At 49.7% G+C, this 17,510-nt stretch overlaps 1 protein-coding gene across 2 annotated transcripts in view; it reads left to right on the forward strand.

Moving 5' to 3' along the window:
* SGSM2 (small G protein signaling modulator 2) overlaps positions 1 to 12,405 on the forward strand; it is a 68,822-nt gene extending 56,417 nt beyond the window's left edge. For both annotated transcript variants that reach the window (XM_031967803.1, XM_031967804.1), the window contains 7 exons: positions 3,647 to 4,036; positions 4,324 to 4,448; positions 5,120 to 5,202; positions 5,525 to 5,634; positions 7,416 to 7,512; positions 9,536 to 9,703; positions 10,205 to 12,405. In XM_031967803.1, the coding sequence (XP_031823663.1) occupies positions 3,647 to 4,036; positions 4,324 to 4,448; positions 5,120 to 5,202; positions 5,525 to 5,634; positions 7,416 to 7,512; positions 9,536 to 9,703; positions 10,205 to 10,293 (1,062 nt within the window). In that variant the 3' untranslated portion in view covers positions 10,294 to 12,405. The remainder of the gene's footprint in view (positions 1 to 3,646; positions 4,037 to 4,323; positions 4,449 to 5,119; positions 5,203 to 5,524; positions 5,635 to 7,415; positions 7,513 to 9,535; positions 9,704 to 10,204) is intronic.
* The last annotated feature ends 5,105 nt before the right edge of the window (positions 12,406 to 17,510 follow it).

Raw genomic sequence — 17,510 nt, forward strand, 5'->3', positions numbered from 1 at the left:
TTCCTTCCTTCCGTCCTTTCTTTCCTTCTTTCTTTTTTTTCCTCCTTCCTTCCTTCCTTCCTTCCTTCCTTCCTTCCTTCCTTCCTTCCTTCCTTCCTTTCTTTCCTTCTTCCTTCCTTCCTTCCTCCCTCTCTCCCTTTCTTTCTTTCTTTCTTTCTTTTTTTCTTCTTTCCTTCCTTCCTTCATTTCCTTTCTTTCTTTCCTTTCCACCTTTTCATAAAAAATAGCCTCCTCTCATTCAGGGTCATTTTCTGCTTCCTTTCCTTTCCTCTTTCAGAAGAAGAGAAGAAAGGAGGAGGGCGTCACCATCAGGGACACTTGTATACTTCTCTTTATTGAATATTATCTCATCTGATCCCTTTAGCAGCCCTGTGAAGTAAGAATTCTGCTCAGAAAGGCTCAGTGGTGTCCATTATCTCTGAGATGAAATGCCAATCTTTAGCCTGGCAGAGGATCATGGAATCATAGAACTAGGATTGGCAGGTGGTACCTCAGAGGGCGTCCAGAGGGTGCCCTGTCCAGGGCGACAGAGGAGGACACTGAGACCCAGCCAGAGAAAGGAATTTACCCAGATCCCATAGGTAGTATCAGAGACAGACTTCAAAGCCCTCCCCAATGTTTCCAACTTATCTTTCTGGCTTTAGTCTCTGCAAATCCTCTTCCTTCACAAACAGTGAAATTGTTCTCTTAGTTGTTTTTTTAAATTCCTTCCTCCATGCCTTTACCCTGGCAGTTCCCCCTGCCTGGAGTCTAGCCCTCCTCCCCTCCATCTCTCCAAGGTCTTCTTGACCTTCAAAACTCAAGACTTTCTTAGCATGTTGTCTCCCTCTTCAAATGAACTTTCGTGATTACGTAGGTATATAAATGATGTATATTCTATGAAGGTAAGCTCTTTGGGAACAAGGCTCTTTATGAAAATTAATTCATCTCCTTCCTCCCCTAGCAGTTAGAGGCAGTTAAGAGACAATAAATAAATTATCAGACCTGCAATCAGGGAGGTTCAAATTCAACTCCAACTTCAGATACTTTATCTGAATACTTTATCAGATACTTTATTTTTGTGATTCTGAGCATGTCCCTTAATTACTATCAGGCTCAGTTTTCGCAGCTGTAAAATAATAGCGCCTCCCTCTCAGCCTTGTTATGAGGAACAAATTGGAAAATATTTATAAAATGTTTAGCCCAGTTCCCAATATATAGTAGGTACTTAATAAATGCATTTTGAAATCTATTGAATTTCTGATTTATAGATGAGGCTTTACCCATGTGTATATAGTCCTTATAATTCAACCCTCTTCTCTGACTCTAGGTCTGATCCTCTCTCAGTTCAAACACACATACACAAAGTGGGAGGCAGTGGTACAATGGAAAGAGAATCTAGAAACAAATCCTAGATCACAATCAGGATTTAATCTAGTATAATAATCTGGAATCACAAGCTGGTTTGAAATCCTGCTGGTTGACTCTTTAGATAAAGAGTCACTCCCTGGGCCTCAGGACTAAATAGTGGATGAGTTCCTTCCAGCTCTGACTCTGACATACTCTGATATTCTGGCATATTCTAACTGGATGACATAGAAATCAACTATTCCAAGGGCAGCTGGGTGGCACAGTGGATAGAGCACCAGCTTTGAAGTCAGGAGGACCTGAGTTCAAATCCGATCTCAGACATTTAACACTTCCTAGCTGTGTGACCCTGGGCAAGTCACTTAACCCCAATTGCTTTAGCAAAAAAAAAAAAGGAAAGAAAAAAAAAAAAGAAAGAAAGAAATCAATTATTCCCTGGGATCACCCTTTCTCTCATTTATTCCTCCTCCCCTTCCTTTCTCTAGAACAACTGTTATAGATTAACCATTTCTCTCTGTACACATCAATATCTTTAGTGACTACTTCAGCAGCCTTTTTGGTCTTTCCAGACCTGCTTCTTAAAAAGCTCATGTGCTTTTTATTCTGAACTCTGAAAACTTAGTTGTGCTCAAAAACATCCAAAGTGATTTTATTTAAGCCCATCCAATCAACTTTATTCACATAAAAGTACACAGGTAAAGGCTAAGTGCTGATCACTGATCAGTTTTGATCAGATCAGGGGCAGCCAAATGGTGAAGTGGATAGAGTTACCAGCACTGGAGAAAAACTGAGTTCAAATCCAGCCTCAGATATTTAACATTTACTAGCTGTGTGACCCTGGGCAGGTCACACCAAATGATGAGATCATTTCGTCAGTTAACATCTACTAAATGCCTATTAGTTACCAGGTAGTGTGCTAAGTTCTGGGGATACAAATATGAAAAAGAAAGACAATCTCTGACCTCGAGGTATTTACAATCTAATGGAGGAAGATGATATATAAAAGAAAGGTAAAGAGGTCATTGAGGAGGCTGGCACACAATCATTCTTGAGAACTGGGTATTTTTTTCTTCCCTAATTACATGTGAAAACAATTTTTTTTTTAACATTTGGGATTTTTTAAAGTTGTGAGTTCCAAAGTCCTTCCCTGCCTTCCCTCCCCGCTCCTTGAGATAGTTAGCAATCTCATATAGATTATAGATGTGTAATTATATAAAATTACACTTTATTTTAGACTTTTTGTACAAGAAGAGGAGGGAAAAAAGAAAAGAATGAAAGAGAGAAAGAAAGAAAAAGAAAGAGAGAAAGAAAGAAAAAAAAATAAGAAAGAATTATGCTTCAGTCTCTTTTCAAGCAATATTATCTCTTTCTCTGGAGGTGAATAGAATTCTTCACCATGAGTCCTTTGGGATTGTCTTGGATCATTTTATTCCTGATATTCTTGTTACTGTGTACAATGTTCTTTTGGTTCACTTTGCATCGATTCATGTAAGTCTTCCCAGGTTGTTCTGAAACCATCCTGCTTGGCATTTCTCTTAGCACAGTAACATTGCATTACAATCATATTCCAGAGCTTTTTTAGCCATCCCTCAGTTGATGGGCGTCCCTTTGATTTCTTAGCCACTACAAAAAAGAACTGCTACAAATATTTTTGTACAAATAAATCCTTTTCCCTTTTAAAAAATGTTTCTGTGGGGTAGCTAGGGCAGATAGAGCACCAGCCCTAAAGTCAGGAGGACCTGAGTTCAAGCCTGACCTCAGACATGTCACACTTCCTAGCTGTGTGACTTTGGGCAAGTCACTTAACCCCAACTGCCTCAGCCAAAAAAAAAGTTTTTGTGATATAGACTTAGCAGTGGTGTTGCTATATAATATTTTTTTTCTTTAAATTTTGAATTCCACATTCTCTTTCTCCCTCCATTCCTTCCCCAGCCCATTGAGAAAACAAGTAATATGATATCAATTCTATATGGGAAGTCATTTTAAAAAATGCATATTAACTAGGTTGCCAAAAAGCAAGAAAAATAAAGTAGTTTCAAAATGTACCTCGATTTACACTTAATGTTCATCAGTTCTCTCTCGGGAGGTGGGAGCATTTTCCATCATGAATCCTTCAGAATTGTGTTGATCAGAATAGCTGAGCCTTTCCCAGTGGATCCTTGTTAGAATATCGCTGTTAGTAAGCCACTTAACCTCAGTTTCCTCATCGATTAAACGAGGAGCTTAGACTGGCTGGGCTGTTGGGACATCGTAGCCCACATAGAACACGGCCGCCATCGCTCCCTTCCTTCCGCACCAGGTGTTCATTTCCGTGGATGAGATGGATCCCCCTGAGATGGGACCAAAGTGTCCTGAAGATGCCGGGGCTGACCCGGGGCCGTCGGCGGGAACGCCGGGCACCGTGATTGTGGAACAGCAGCAGTCTGTAGAATTTGACTCTCCGGACTCGGGGCTGCCGTCTTCTCGAAACTATTCAGTGGCTTCTGGAGTCCAGTCCAGCATCGATGATGGGCAGAGTGTGGGGTTCGAGGAGGAAGACCAAGGAGAGGAGGAGGAGCTGGACCAGTCTGCTTCTGGGCCCCACGCCTCTCTCTATGAGCCCCCAGACCCTGGCCAGGAAGATGCCCCACAGTCCAGTGAGCTGGGGGCAGGGGAAGAGCTGGCTGCCGTCTGTGCTGCTGCCTACACTGTAAGGGCCGTGAGTCCTGCATCCCAGGGCTTTCCGCCTGGCCTCCCCCCCCCGTGGCCATCCCCCTGCGGCTGTGTGAGCAAGCCCACGATCCTGACAGACAGGCGCTGATCTCTGCCCCGAGCCAGGGCATGAGTTCCCCTGGTTAGATCTCCCCTACCATCCCTGGCCTTGTCCGGGCCCTTGTTGGGAGGTGGGACAAGGAATAGAGAAGAACTTGACTGAGGGAGGAGGCCAGGCGGAAAGCCCTGGGATGCAGGACTGAGGGATTCTGGGTCCTTCCTCAGATAGAGTTGCTGGACACGGTGGCCTTGAACCTCCATCGGATCGACAAGGACGTGCAACGGTGTGACCGAAACTACTGGTACTTCACGCCCACCAACTTGGAGAAGCTCCGCAACATCATGTGCAGGTGCCGGTGGTTAAGGGGGCTCAGAGGGAGCCAGGGGGTGGGGAAGGGGAGCGCCGGGGCCACGGGCTGGGGGCGTCTGCAGAGGAGCCTGGGTGTGTGAGAGATTGTGGGAGAGGTCAGCTTCTCCCCCTCATCTTACAGATAAGGAAACTGAGACCTAGGGATAGTGAATGATTTATCCTGGATCACAGGAGTATTAGATGGCAGAGCTGGAGGTGACCTGATATCATCTAGTCTAATCACCTCATTTAACAAATGAGCAGGGGCAGCTAGGTGGTGCAGTGAATAGAGTGAGGGGAGTGTCAATCCTTCTCTGATCAACTTACAGAGGCCCCCTGCTGGCGGTTCCCAACCCGAAAGTACCCAGGATCTTCCCCCCAACTTCCTCCCATTGCACTCATTTCAGGAGCCACCTAGATCAGCCAGACTCTCCCTCTCCTCACTAGCAATAGAACCTTAGGACGCAGAATAGAGGGAGAAAAGGTGCTTATTTCTTCCTCTTTCTCCTCCTCCTCATCCTTTTCCTCCAAAAAAAATAATAATCCCTAGCACAATTCTTGGTATGCAGTAGATACTTAATAAATGCTTATTTATTGAGTTGATTGGGAAACAGTGAGCCTGCATCCGGGGATCAGTCTCATCGACTAATTCTGCTTTCCTGGGCCTCACAGCTATGTATGGGAGCATCTGGACGTGGGCTATGTGCAGGGCATGTGTGATCTGCTGGCACCCCTCATGGTCATCCTTGACAATGGTGAGGGCTCCTGGGAGCCCAGGAGAAGTGAGAGGGAGGGTGGTGACTGGGGCTTGATATTCAGGGTGATGATGGGGTGGGGCAGGGCATGGGACGGGATTGGGGTGCTTTAATCTTGTGGGCCGGAAGCCAGAGGAGAGGCGAAATTGGTTCCCACAGCTGGGGTTCACTCTTTGGGTATCTCATCCTTGGAAGTGCCCCAGCCTCCCGAGGCCCGGGTGGGGGGAGGTGATGCTTTGGGGCCCCAGGACACCACTGGGAGATGGCCAAGGCAGCAATGCCCTCCCCTTACTGGAGGCCCTACCATTCACTCTGCCATCAGATCAACTGGCTTATAGCTGCTTCGGCCAACTCATGAAGAGGATGAGCCAAAACTTCCCCAATGGCGGGGCCATGGACACACACTTTGCCAACATGCGATCACTCATCCAGGTAGGCGCCTGCCCCCCTCCCCCCCAGCTGCCCGGAGTCCTTGTTTAGAGGGGGCTTAGCCATAAATCACCAGTCGAAAGGATGGCAGAGCCTTGAGGGGCCACAGAGATCATCTGTTCTAGAGCTAGTTCTAGAGAGCAACCTCCTCGTGTTATTGGAAGGAGATTAAAATCCAGACAGGGGAAGGGACTAGTCTGGGATCAGAACTTCCCAGTTCTGACTTCCCAAGGCTCCAGCCTTCCCAACTGAGTTCTCATTGGTCACTTCTATACTCTTATAATGTTAGAGATGTCCCAGTTCCTTGTAATTTACTTTGCATGCTGTAGGTAGTTAATAAATGTTTGCTAGACTCTTGAGAGCTGTGACAAGCCTCTCATTCAACAATTGTATATCAAATGCTTTCTGTGTGCAACAAACTGGAGATACAGAAACAGTAAAAATCATTGTACAAATACATTTTTTAAAAAATAGCTCAGTCATGATTTGTTCTCATTTTAAAATAGTAGTAGTAGTGGTGGTGGTGGTGGTAGTAGTAGTTCTTGTAATCAGTAACAAATAGAGTTCTAAAGTTTACAAAATGCTTTACCATATTATCAGAGGTAGGTGATCATTATCTCCATTTTGCAGAAAATTAAGGCTGATAAAGTTTATTTGACCTGCCCAGAGTCACACAGGCATTTATTAAGCACCTACTTTGTGCCAGGCACTGTTGAGTGCTTTACAAATATTAGATAATTTAATCCTCACAATCCTGGGAGAGGAGTGTTATTATTCCCGTCAGAAGGTTGAGGTCCATGTCATCTAAAGAGGGACTGAAGTGATTGGAGAAGGAAAGGCTCCGAGTAGGGAGGAGGGGGAAGGATGGAGTGAGAGAGACCAAGACAGGCAGATGGAGATAAAGGTTGTCTTTAAATATTTGAAGAGTAGTTGTTGGGTGGGAGAAGGCTTAGCTTTGTCCTGTTTGGCCCCAGAAGGCAGACCCGGGAGATGGACCAAAGCTGCATGGGGGCCACTCTAGGCTTGAGATCTGGAAAACCTTGGGCTTCCCAACGTGGGTTGGGCTGTCTCCAGAAGCTGTGGGATCCCTCTCCTGGCCATCTTTGAGCAGAGGCCTACAGTCACTTGTGAGGATTCCTTTCTGGTCTGGGTTGTTGGATTAGAAGGCTGCTGAGGTCATTTCTGACTCCAAAATCCTGATTTGTTGTTTCTGTAATTGTCTTTAATGTTGGAGGGACCTGCATTTCATTCCCTCACCTGGGAGTGGTGTTTGTATGTTAGAGAGCAGCAGTTAAGAAGTGAAATATAACAGGAGGGTGGTATTGTATTTGCAAACAGCTGCCCAGAGAGAGACAAACCAGGGAGGGACAAAGAAGGCAATGAGAAATGTAGAGACACAGATACAGTAAAGAGAATAACACTTAAATACAGAGAAACAACTCAGGCAGACAGCAAGGTCGGACATACAGATAAAAATGGCTTTGAAGGAGTATCTAAATGGCTTTGGGTGCACATCTCCAAGTGTGTGCATTCTGAACAACAGCTTGTAGTCACCTTCTTCTCCTTTTCTCTTTTCCCCCCCCTCTACATTTCTCTTTCCCTCTATCTACTTTCCTTCCATCCATTTCTCCTCCACTCACTTTCCTCCATCTGTTTCTCCTTCCATCCATCTCTCCTCCATCCTGCTTTCCTCCATCTATTTTCCTTCCATCCATATCTCCTTTCAGGTCTCTCCCTTCTTTTTCCTTCTCTCATCCTTTTATTTTCCCTTATTCCTCTTACAGATCCTGGATTCAGAGCTCTTTGAATTGATGCACCAGAATGGAGACTACACTCATTTCTACTTCTGCTATAGATGGTTCCTGCTAGATTTCAAGAGAGGTGAGTGAGTGAGAGAGAGAGAGAGAGAGAAAGAAAGAAACAGAGAGACAGATAGACAGACAGAGACAGAGAGATAGAGAGACAGAGACAGAGAGACAGAGGGACAGAGAGAGAGCGAGACAGAGAGACAAAGAGACAGAGAGACAGAGAGGTGTGGTGTGGGAAAGGGAGAGTGAAGAAGAAAGATCCAGAGGAGGAGAGGGAGAGGGAGAGAGGAGACGGAGGAGAGAGACAGAAATAAATAGCGACACAGAGATGGGGGAGGAAAAGAGGAAGACAGATACACAAACAAAGCAATGGGTGAAAAAGAGACTCAGAGGCAGCTGTTCTTTCTTGGAATCTCTTACTGGGGATGGTGGATTGATTGGGGGTGAAGTTAGATGGAGTCTGGAAAAGACTTTGAATATTAGGAAACTCACTATTTTATTTGTAATTTTAATTTTTCCAGTTACACTTAAAGCAATGTTTAACATTTATCTTTAAAACTTAGTTTTAAAGGGAGGGAGTTCCAGACTCCCTTCCTCCCTCCCTGCCCATTGATAAGGCACATATGAAGTTGTGCAAAATGTTTCCGAAAACTCACCGTTCTCATGAAAGATGCAAGAAGCTCACTCCTAAATTTCAGTTTAAGTCTAAATCACATTTGTGCTGAGTCAAGGGAGGTAGTATAGTGTCTATACAGTATAACACTATACTGTTGGAAAGCAGAGATCTATAGATCATAGCATTTTTAGGATTTAAAGCTATAAGGAAAAAGAGCATTTAGTTCTGCCCCCTCATTTAAAAAAAAATAAAATTTTGTCCGTATCGTTTGTTTTTAAATTACTCATTTTTCCATCTTTCAGTATGTCCCCTCACCCATCTGAGATAGACATCCTTTGTAACAATGAATTTTAAAACAAAAATAGAGCCGTTCAGCAAAACCAAGCAATTCATCAGCAAAATCTGATATTTTATCCGGTCTTCCACATCTATAAGCTCTCGCCTTCACAAAAAAAAAAAGAAGGAGGTACTTCTCTCTCTTCTTGGTCCTTTTGTTTTCACACCTCTCCAGTTTTGACTGTTTTGGTAGTTGTTCTTTCCACTTCCACCACTGCTATGAGGTTTTCCTGTTTCGACTTCACTTTGCATCAATGCATTTAGGTTTTCTCATGCTCTCCCCAATTCTTCATATTCACTGTTCCTTACCGACCAATGTTACGTACCCGCCCACAGCTTGTTTTACCATTTCCCCCTTCAGTGGGTATTTAGTTTGTTACTATATATTTACCGCTTGAAATATGTTAGTGGGCATGGGTCAGCTACCCTCATTTTATCTGTTTGTCAGCCTATCCATGTATCCATTGATCCTTTTCTTGTTTGAGACCGAATCGCCCTCTCCCACCCAGCCTGGAAGTGTGGTGGTTCTTCACAGCATGATTTCGGTGCTAATGGGTGTGGAAATGCTGACTTACTCCATTTTCCAATCTGGACTGCTTCACTTTTCCTCAGGTTTCCTTCCACCCTAATCCTACCCCAGCCTTGGCCCAGGGCTCAGTAGCATGGTGTCCAACTTAATACAGTCACTAGACCGACTTTGACTCTTCTGCTCAGAACTCAAGCTTAAGTGACTCAGCAACCTCAGCCTCTCTGTCAGCAGCAGGGATTATAGGGGTGTCCCCCCCATACCCACTCACTCCTCTCATTAAGCAGATGAGGAAATTGAGAAGTGGCAGAGCCAGCATTAAAGCCCAAGAGCTCTCTCCCCAAATCTGTGCTCTTTACCCAAAACCACTGGGCCATAACTTTGACCTTGAGCTTCCAGGACACTGAGGGCTGCCCCCTCAACTACCAGCCAGTCCTGTTTGCTGAACAGACCTGCTAGGGCACAGGTGGGACTGCTCGTGTGCTGTGGCCTTGGATGTCAGCACAGAATTCCCCTCCCCCCCCACCCCCGGCTCCTGAGTCCTCTAGGACCTTTGCCTCTCAGGCTTAGGGATGTGGAACGTCCTTTCCTGCTCCCCCAATCTCCCCCCCACTACAGAGCTGCTCTATGAGGATGTCTTTGCTGTGTGGGAAGTGATCTGGGCTGCCAGACATATCTCTTCGGAGCACTTTGTCCTGTTCATCGCCTTGGCCCTGGTGGAAGGATACCGGGAGATCATCCGAGATAACAACATGGACTTCACAGACATTATCAAGTTTTTCAATGGTATGGACACGAAGGGGGACTGTGGGCCCCCGAGGCTTTGTGGCTGGTGGCTCGTGGGTGATAGTAGCAGTGGCTCCAGGTGCTTGGGGGTTCCCGTGTCCGAGGATTACAGGGCCCTCCATGGCCGTCTGGTCCAGCCCTCTCATTTTACCCATGAGGCCCATGGAAATTTAGTGGCCACCAAGTGGCAGAGCTGGGGTTTGAGTCCGGGTTTCTTGGCCCAGATCCAGTTGGTCCCAGCTCTAAATCGGTGATCCTGAACCTAGGGTTTCTTTGGCTGGTCCAGCAACAACTTCCACTTCTGGCCCCAAGCAGGGGAGCTTTGTGGGAGTTCAGATTCAGTGTCCTGTTCTTCATACCTAAGCCTTCTAGGGCCCTAGCAGCCCGGCTGACCCAAGGAAGGACCAGATGGGGCTGGGGCCCCCGGTGGTCCTGACCTGGCTTCGTGTCTCTGCTGCTTTCCCACCTTCCCCAATCCCTGTGGGTTTGTACTCCCTGCAGAGCGGGCGGAGCATCATGACGCCCAGGAGATCCTGAGAATCGCCAGGGACCTGGTCCATAAAGTGCAGACGCTGATTGAGAACAAGTGACCTTGGCAGCGGCATTTGTGAGAGGAGGCGGAGGAGGAGGCAAGAGGCCGCCCAGGCTCCCCGAGCCCCCGGATGGGGCAAGTGGAGGGGATGGCCCCGTCGGGACGGCAATCACCTTCCCCCCACCAACCTGAATCCCAAACCATGCTCCTGAGGCCTCTTCCCTGCAGTGCCATCCCCCCCAAGAGTAATTTGGAGATTGAGAGAGGGGGAACTCCAGGTTTTCCCATGGGTTGCAGGACTGGCCTGTGGAGTCCGCCTCTGGGTCAGAGGGAAGAATGACTGGGAGTTGGAGAGCTTCGTCTGGGTCTTGACTGGGAGCAGCCCACCCTGGACCCCTGATGCCTCAGGCCTGTGACAGACGCTCTCTGGGACAACTACCTCCCTGCCCCCACCCCAGCCCCAAGGAAACCCCTTTCAGGGTCACCTGAGGAATAGCCAGAGGCCCCAGGCAAGACCCTTAGGGAGATCCAGCTTGAGGGGTGTCTCCCTCAGGGGTAGCGCCAGCGGCTCTCCGATAGAATCTGGCCTGAGACGCCCCTCCGGGATGGGGAGAAGATATATTCAGACCAGACTGGAGGATGGCTCAGGAGGCTGCAGGGGCCAGCGCCTCCCTGATGCCCTCTCTTACCTTCAGAAAAGCGGGGAGGGGGGCTGGGTGGTCCGGCAGCTGCCCGCCTGCACGCAGTCACAGAAGCCCTTTTTGGGAGGCCAGACTCCTGCCCTGCTACACAGTGTGTGTGTGGGGGTGCTGCAGCAGGGCTCTGGGGAGCGATTCTGGGGCTACCTTGGCAGGTGTCCCAGCTCCTCAGTGCGGTCCAGGAGCTGATTCCGGGATGTTTGGGAGGGAGGGAGGGAGAGAGGGAGGGCGGGGAATAGCCTGGAGCTGCCCCAGGGCCCTGAGCCCTCCAGCACTTGCCTGCCTTTCTATTCCCGGTGCCCCAGGGCCCCTCCTGTGTGTGTTCGGCTGTCCGTGGTCCTGAAACGGTGCAACGCGGCTCCTCCCAGGCTGGAAGGAGTTTATTTCCTGAAGGCTCCTAGTCCGAACCCCCCCCCCCCCTTTTTTTTTTTTAAGAGCAACAGCTTGAGCCCCAGCTTGCTTGTGACCCAGTTTCTGTGCGTCAGGCCTCCTGCGTGGAGAAGGCACTCGGGTGGCCGCCCGCCCCTCTCAGGGACCCTCCCCTGGAGCTCTGGAAGCAGCCCAGGCCTCCGCCCCACAGGTGCCTCCCTGCTCCCCTGGAGCCCGCTCCAGAATATCCCCAGGAGTCGCACCAGGATGCCGGATCCTCCCCTTGGGCTCCCTGCCCTCCCCCCGCCTGGCCGAGCATTGGGGGCAGAGGGGCAGGGAGAGGGCGGAGAAGCTCCAGGGGCATGGCTGGATCGCCCCTCCGGTGGGGAAACGGGAGGAGGAACGAGGGAGATGGCCGCTCCCCAGCGGAGCCCAAACCTCTGCCTGAGGCCCGAGCCCACCGCTGGGCACCCCTGGAGTCCTCAAGTGCCAACACTGCCCTAGGCTTGGGGGGGGCCGGGACCCTGGCCCCCAACACAGCCGACTCTAGAATGTAGAGACCCACGAGCAGGCTCTGAGGGATCCCTCCCACCTCAGACAACATCTCTTACCCCGGCGAGAGGATGGGGGCTGGGCTCCTCCTGCCCCCCCCAAGGCCTCCTCCCCTCTGGAGGAAGGGCCCACCCCCAGGGCCTCCCTCCCCTTAGCATGCCTACTGCTCTCCTGACCCAGCCTCCTCCTCCCCCACCCCCCACCCGCAGGCCCTGTTAGGGGGGAGGGCACAGTGAGGGTGCATTTGCCACTGGGGCCTTCTGAGCTCCTCTGTGGGCCTGCTGTCATTTACTAGAACAATGGGGGGACCCCTTGGGAGACTGCCCCCCAGCCTGCCCTCCCCCGTGCCCCAGCCTGTGCACTGCCTGTTTGGGGTGCGCCCGTGAGGCCGCATGTGCCGCCCTGTGCCCGCCTCGGTGCCACCCTGTGCCCTCCTCAGTGCCGCCGGTGTGCGCCAGGAGCAGAAAGCTCGGTGGGCTTCCTCTGTTTCCCGGCTCGGATGTTCTCGTGCTGTCCATTGTAATCGAACCAATAAACGCTGACTTTGGTGACGGCTGTGGATCTGGCACTCTGGGCCATCGAGCCATCGATGGGGGATGGCGTGGGCCTGCGGCGGGGCTGGGTGGGAAAGGATGGCTTTTATCATCTTGGGAGCCCCGGGAGGGCCCGGGGCATCCTCGGCTTAAGGGTCCCGGGCTTTGCTTGGAAGATGTAGAGTACAGGGGGTGACTCCAGGTCACAAGACCTAACGAGGCGACTCTGGGAAGAATCGAGTCCCTGGCGTCAGAGGCCCTGTCCGCTGGCTTCTTGGGTGCTCTGGGGGAATTCCTAGCCCCGCTTTGGAATCCTGGGAAGTTGGCGCCGTGGAATCCAGAAATCTCCCCAGGAGCTGGCTCCGAGCTGCCATTCATGTACAGCTGGGGGGGGGGAAAGGAGAGGGGGATCTGAGTCACACTACCCCTTCCCAACCTGGCACAGTGTGGATGCCCTCCCCACCCCCTCATCCTACATTATTCGGATCAGCCCCTCCTGGATAAGGGGACTTGGATTCATTCTGGATCTGTGATCCCGCCGTCCCCTCCCAGTGCAGCTCTGGGACCGGCCCTCGTGCCCCCAGAAATAAGCTCTCCATCCCAGTCTGGCCCTGGGTTTGTCAGCAGGCGGGCCCTCCCTCATTCCGGTGGAGTCCAAGGAAACAGCCGGGGAGGGAAGGGCTGTGCACCAAGGAATTAACTCCATGACACCTGCTTCAAAGCTCCTAGTGACCAGAGGGAGGGGTGAACTGGGAAAGGGGGGAGGGGAGAAGGGGCCCATCCCAGTCTGCAGCCTTGGCAGGGGAACCAGTCTCCACCTGCACGGTCCACCTCCATGTCCTTAACCCCCGAATGGGAATAAGTCATCCATAAGCATCAGAGTGACGCTTATTCCCAGGCCTTGTACATTTTAAATTTTGGACCATAACTGGGATTTCAGCAACTCCCAGTGTGGAAACTCCCTCTCCCAACAGAGATGAGCACCTGCTTTGCAACTAACACTCTTAGTTGCCTGGAGGATGGAAAGGTTAAATGATTTGCCCATCTAGCCTCAAAGTCACACCGCTGCCTACAAAATCAGTGCTTCCTAAATGCTTGGGGGCAGCTCAGTGGCGCAGTGGGCAGAGCACCAGCCGGGAAGTCAGGAGGACCCGAGCTCAAATCTGACCTCAGACACCTAACACTTCCTGGCTGTGTGACCCTGGGCAAGTCCCTTAACCCCAAACGCCTCAGCAATCAATAAATGCTTAGAAGATTGGAGAAGTTGGAACTCTAGTACTGGAAATTAGTGCTGTCCTATAAGAAAGCAGCTATGGAAGCCCGCAGCCCCAAATCCATCGATGAGTTTAAAACCTTGTGAAATCCCTCCTTCACTTGCCGCTGAGGGTTCCCTCCCTCTACTTTTCCAACCCCTCTAGTTCCAATTTCCTAAATTTAAAAAGAGAATCCAAATGTTTGATATTCGATCTCTGAGTGGGTCGGGAGAGAGCAGAGGGAAGAGAGCAATTTGTAATGGAGGATCAGCACATCTCCTTCATGACTTATGGCCAGGCTCAAATAAGTGAGAAAGATAAGGACAGAATAAAGAATGAAAAAAAAAAGTCCTGAAGCCATTAGGATCACACACACACACACAAAAAAAAAAGCATAGAGCTATAAGGGGTCTCAGAAACCATCTTGCCCAACCCACTCATTTTACAGATGAGGAAACTGAGGTCTAGAGGAGCCGACTTGCCCCAAAATTTATACATAGTAAGGGATCAAGGCAGGATTTGAATCACCCTGTTCTGAGTTCAAAGCTAGGGCTCTTTCTAATTGACTAGAAAAGTAAACTAGTAAATTGTGCACAATGGTTATGGCCCCTGTTGCTTTTTCCCTCTGCTACCCAAGTTTCTCAGTACAATGACTGGGCTTTGGGGGTGGGGTGGGGAAAAAAGGTGACCAAAGTGAGGTTTTTGGTCCTAACATCCAGGCTATACTCGGCACCAAGGAAGGTAGACAAGGGCTTTTCCCAGGGTGCTGAAATTTTATGGGTACTGGCAAACACTTGCGAGTCTTTAACAAGGTAGAACTCATGGGTCTTGGTTAGCAAAAATAATTAGGTAAACTCGGAAACGACAGCTGGAATCCAGCCGAGTTATTTTCCAGTCCCACTTAGTTGCTCCCTCTCCCCCAAAGTCTCCATTCCCCATGACCTCTGCAAACATTTGAGAGTGTATAAGGCTATTCCTGCTTGCTACAGCTCCATGGAGTCCTGGTTTGGACTCCAGCATCCAGACCAGAAATTTCCCTTCCCTTCCTCTGTGGTTGTTATTTCCTTTGCTAATCTGCCTCACCCCTGGGTTAAAAGTTGGGCCTTTTCAGTTCCTCAGTAGGTCGTCAGCAACCTTTGACTTCTACCTCCACCAATGAAGAGAAAGAAGAAAAATATTTTTAACCTGGAAAGCCTTAAATGAACCGATGCTGGGGAAAGTGAGTAGAACCAGGAAACCATTGTACCCAGTAACAGCAAGATTATGGAACGATTGACTGTGATGGACTTGGCGGCTCAGGGCGATTCCCATGATTTATGATGGGAAGAGCCATCTGCAGCCAGAGAGAGAACTATGGGCCTGAATTAGGGTCAAAGCACGATATTTTCACCTTTTTTGTTTGTTTTTCTTTCTCCTGGTTTTCTCCTTTTGGTCTGATTTTTCTTACACGACATGACAAATGTGTAAAAGGATTACACATATTTAACCACTATCCGATTGCTTCCTGTTTTGGGACAGGGGAAGATGAGGGAGGGAGAAAAATCTGGACTAGTCTAATGCATGTTGAAAACTATATATATTTGGGAAAATAAAATATTATTGAGAAATGGGGGTGGGTGGGGAAAGGGGGAGAAATATATCTCAGAACATCCCCAGCAGTCTTCCAGGGCTCAGTTTCCTCATCTAAGTAATTAGAGAGCTGAACGAAAAGACCCCTATAATGTCTTTCCCATCCTTACATTCTAGCCCCCTTCCCCAGGTCAGCTGATCAAATAAGGAAGAGTTTTACTAAGAAAACCTCTACTGGGGATGCCTTCTTTAAATGTATTTTTGTCCCAGTCTCATGGTCTTGTGAAGGGGCTTTGTCATTCTAAAAGCTGTCGATAGGGGGAGGCAGCGTCTCATAAATGGGTATACCCCTTGGTGTCCAGATGTGAGATGGAGGACCAAATCTGTCGGTATTGTTTCACCTTAAGGCTTTGCCTTTTGTTTCTCAAAGGGATGGCGAGGGATGTCGCGGTAAGGAGTGGGGATGGGACAGGAGAGGAAGGTCCAGTCAGTGCCCCAGGGTCATACCCGGCTTTCCGTCAGCACAGAAAGGAGAACACAAGCAGGGTAGTCGCCCAGAATGCCCCCTCCCCTGATATCCAAGTCATTTCCCTTGACATCTTCCCCACCACTAAGGTTAAGGTTCAAACCTTCCCAACCTTCTGAGTCAGCTGGTTTCTAGGAGGACTGTGGAGGAGAGGTGACCTCTCAGTATCACTCTGATCTCCCAGGGCAGAAATCCCGGCTTCCCCTTCCTGGGATCAGAGAACTAAGATGGAAAACCACCCAGGATCCTTTCTCTGTCCCTCCCGCTGACCACTGAGGAGACAAAAGAGCTCCCTCATAATCCTACTTGGGAGGCTTGAGAGAAACGACTCACCTGGGATGCAGCCCAGGGGAGGGAGTCCATCCTGAGATCACAAGTTTCCTTGCGGGACACATGTCCGAGGTTGAGGCCTCCTGCTCTTTGGGTGCTCTGAATTTCCCACTCTGGGGCAAAGCTCTGAGCTCTGCCCTCGTGACACCCCTGAAGGCGGATGGTGAGCTAAGCACAGCTTTTCCCTGGAATGCTGAAGAACGGACACTTTTTCCACCTCCCTCCCCCCAGTCCCACCCTTTGGAAGCAATCAGTCTTTATGACAAGTCTCCCATCAAAGCCATCTTCATGTTTTCCTTTCCTTACTCTGAAACTCGAGTGCCTTTTAGTTATTTACATGGGTAAAGAAATATCTGGGCCAACCTCACTTGCAACTCCCAAACCAGAGCTGCTTCTGCTCAGTGGAGGAAGCATTAAGTGCCACGAAAAATATGGTTAAGGTGCTACTGAGCAAGGAATACAAACACCTCCGTTCTAGTCCCAGGCTCGCTGCCCAATGGCCACGGGCCCTAGGCCCATCTACCTGTTGGATCCTGGGGTTTCCTGTTCTATGGGAGAGAATACCTGCCCATCTGCTTAAAGGGGCTTTCAAAGATCATACAGTAGCACTGAAGTCCTTGAAGCCAGGAAGAGCTGGTCTCAGGTTGCCTCCCACACGCTAACTGTGTGAGCCTGGGCAGGTCACTTAACGGGATGATTTGGCAGCTAGGACCCTCGCAGGATGGGCGCTAGATAAACTACACTGGTCGCGGAGCTTCCTCCCTCAGGATCCCAGCACCTGAGACGTCCCGGGTCCGGGTCCCATCCTTGCAACTCCAAGGTAGGAGGCTGCCCAGGAAACCCGTCTCCCCCCACCCGTGTCACGGCTTGTGAGCACCCAGCAGGGCCCAAACTCCTTCCAGCACATAGTGGGTGCAAATGCAGCCTTGGAAAACTCTACAGCAAAGTACAGGTGGAAGAGTGACAGCTGTGGCTGGGGGGCCGAGTGCTGGGGTGTAGATCTGGAGCCGATTATCCGGCCACCAGATGGCCCCAGAGAGCAGAGCACCAGTCTCGTCTCACTGGGTTCAAATCCAGACTTGTAGACTGGGCAAGTCTCAGACAGAACTCCGTCTGCCTCAGTTTCCTCACGTGTAAAATTGCTGGGGAAGGAAACGGCTCTAGTGTTTCTGCCGAGAACTCCCCACCCGGGATCGGAGAATCAGATACGACTGAACCACCATCAGGGCCAATCCGTTTTACACAACAGGAAACCGAGGCCAGTGAGTGGTTCAGTCTTGTTCTCATGGGGATTCCAGCGCAGTTCTGAGTGCCAGATCCAGCACTCATGCAGGACTACGGGGCCGGCCTCATTCCGAGCTGGGCCCCGAGAGGCCTTGATCTGAAAAGTGAACAAGGGCTTCTCTCACCTCTGCCTCTGGGTTCCTGGTCCCTTCAACCCCCCC

Source organism: Sarcophilus harrisii, chromosome 4 (genome assembly GCF_902635505.1).
Source record: "Sarcophilus harrisii chromosome 4, mSarHar1.11, whole genome shotgun sequence".
Classification (NCBI taxonomy): Eukaryota; Metazoa; Chordata; class Mammalia; order Dasyuromorphia; family Dasyuridae; genus Sarcophilus; species Sarcophilus harrisii.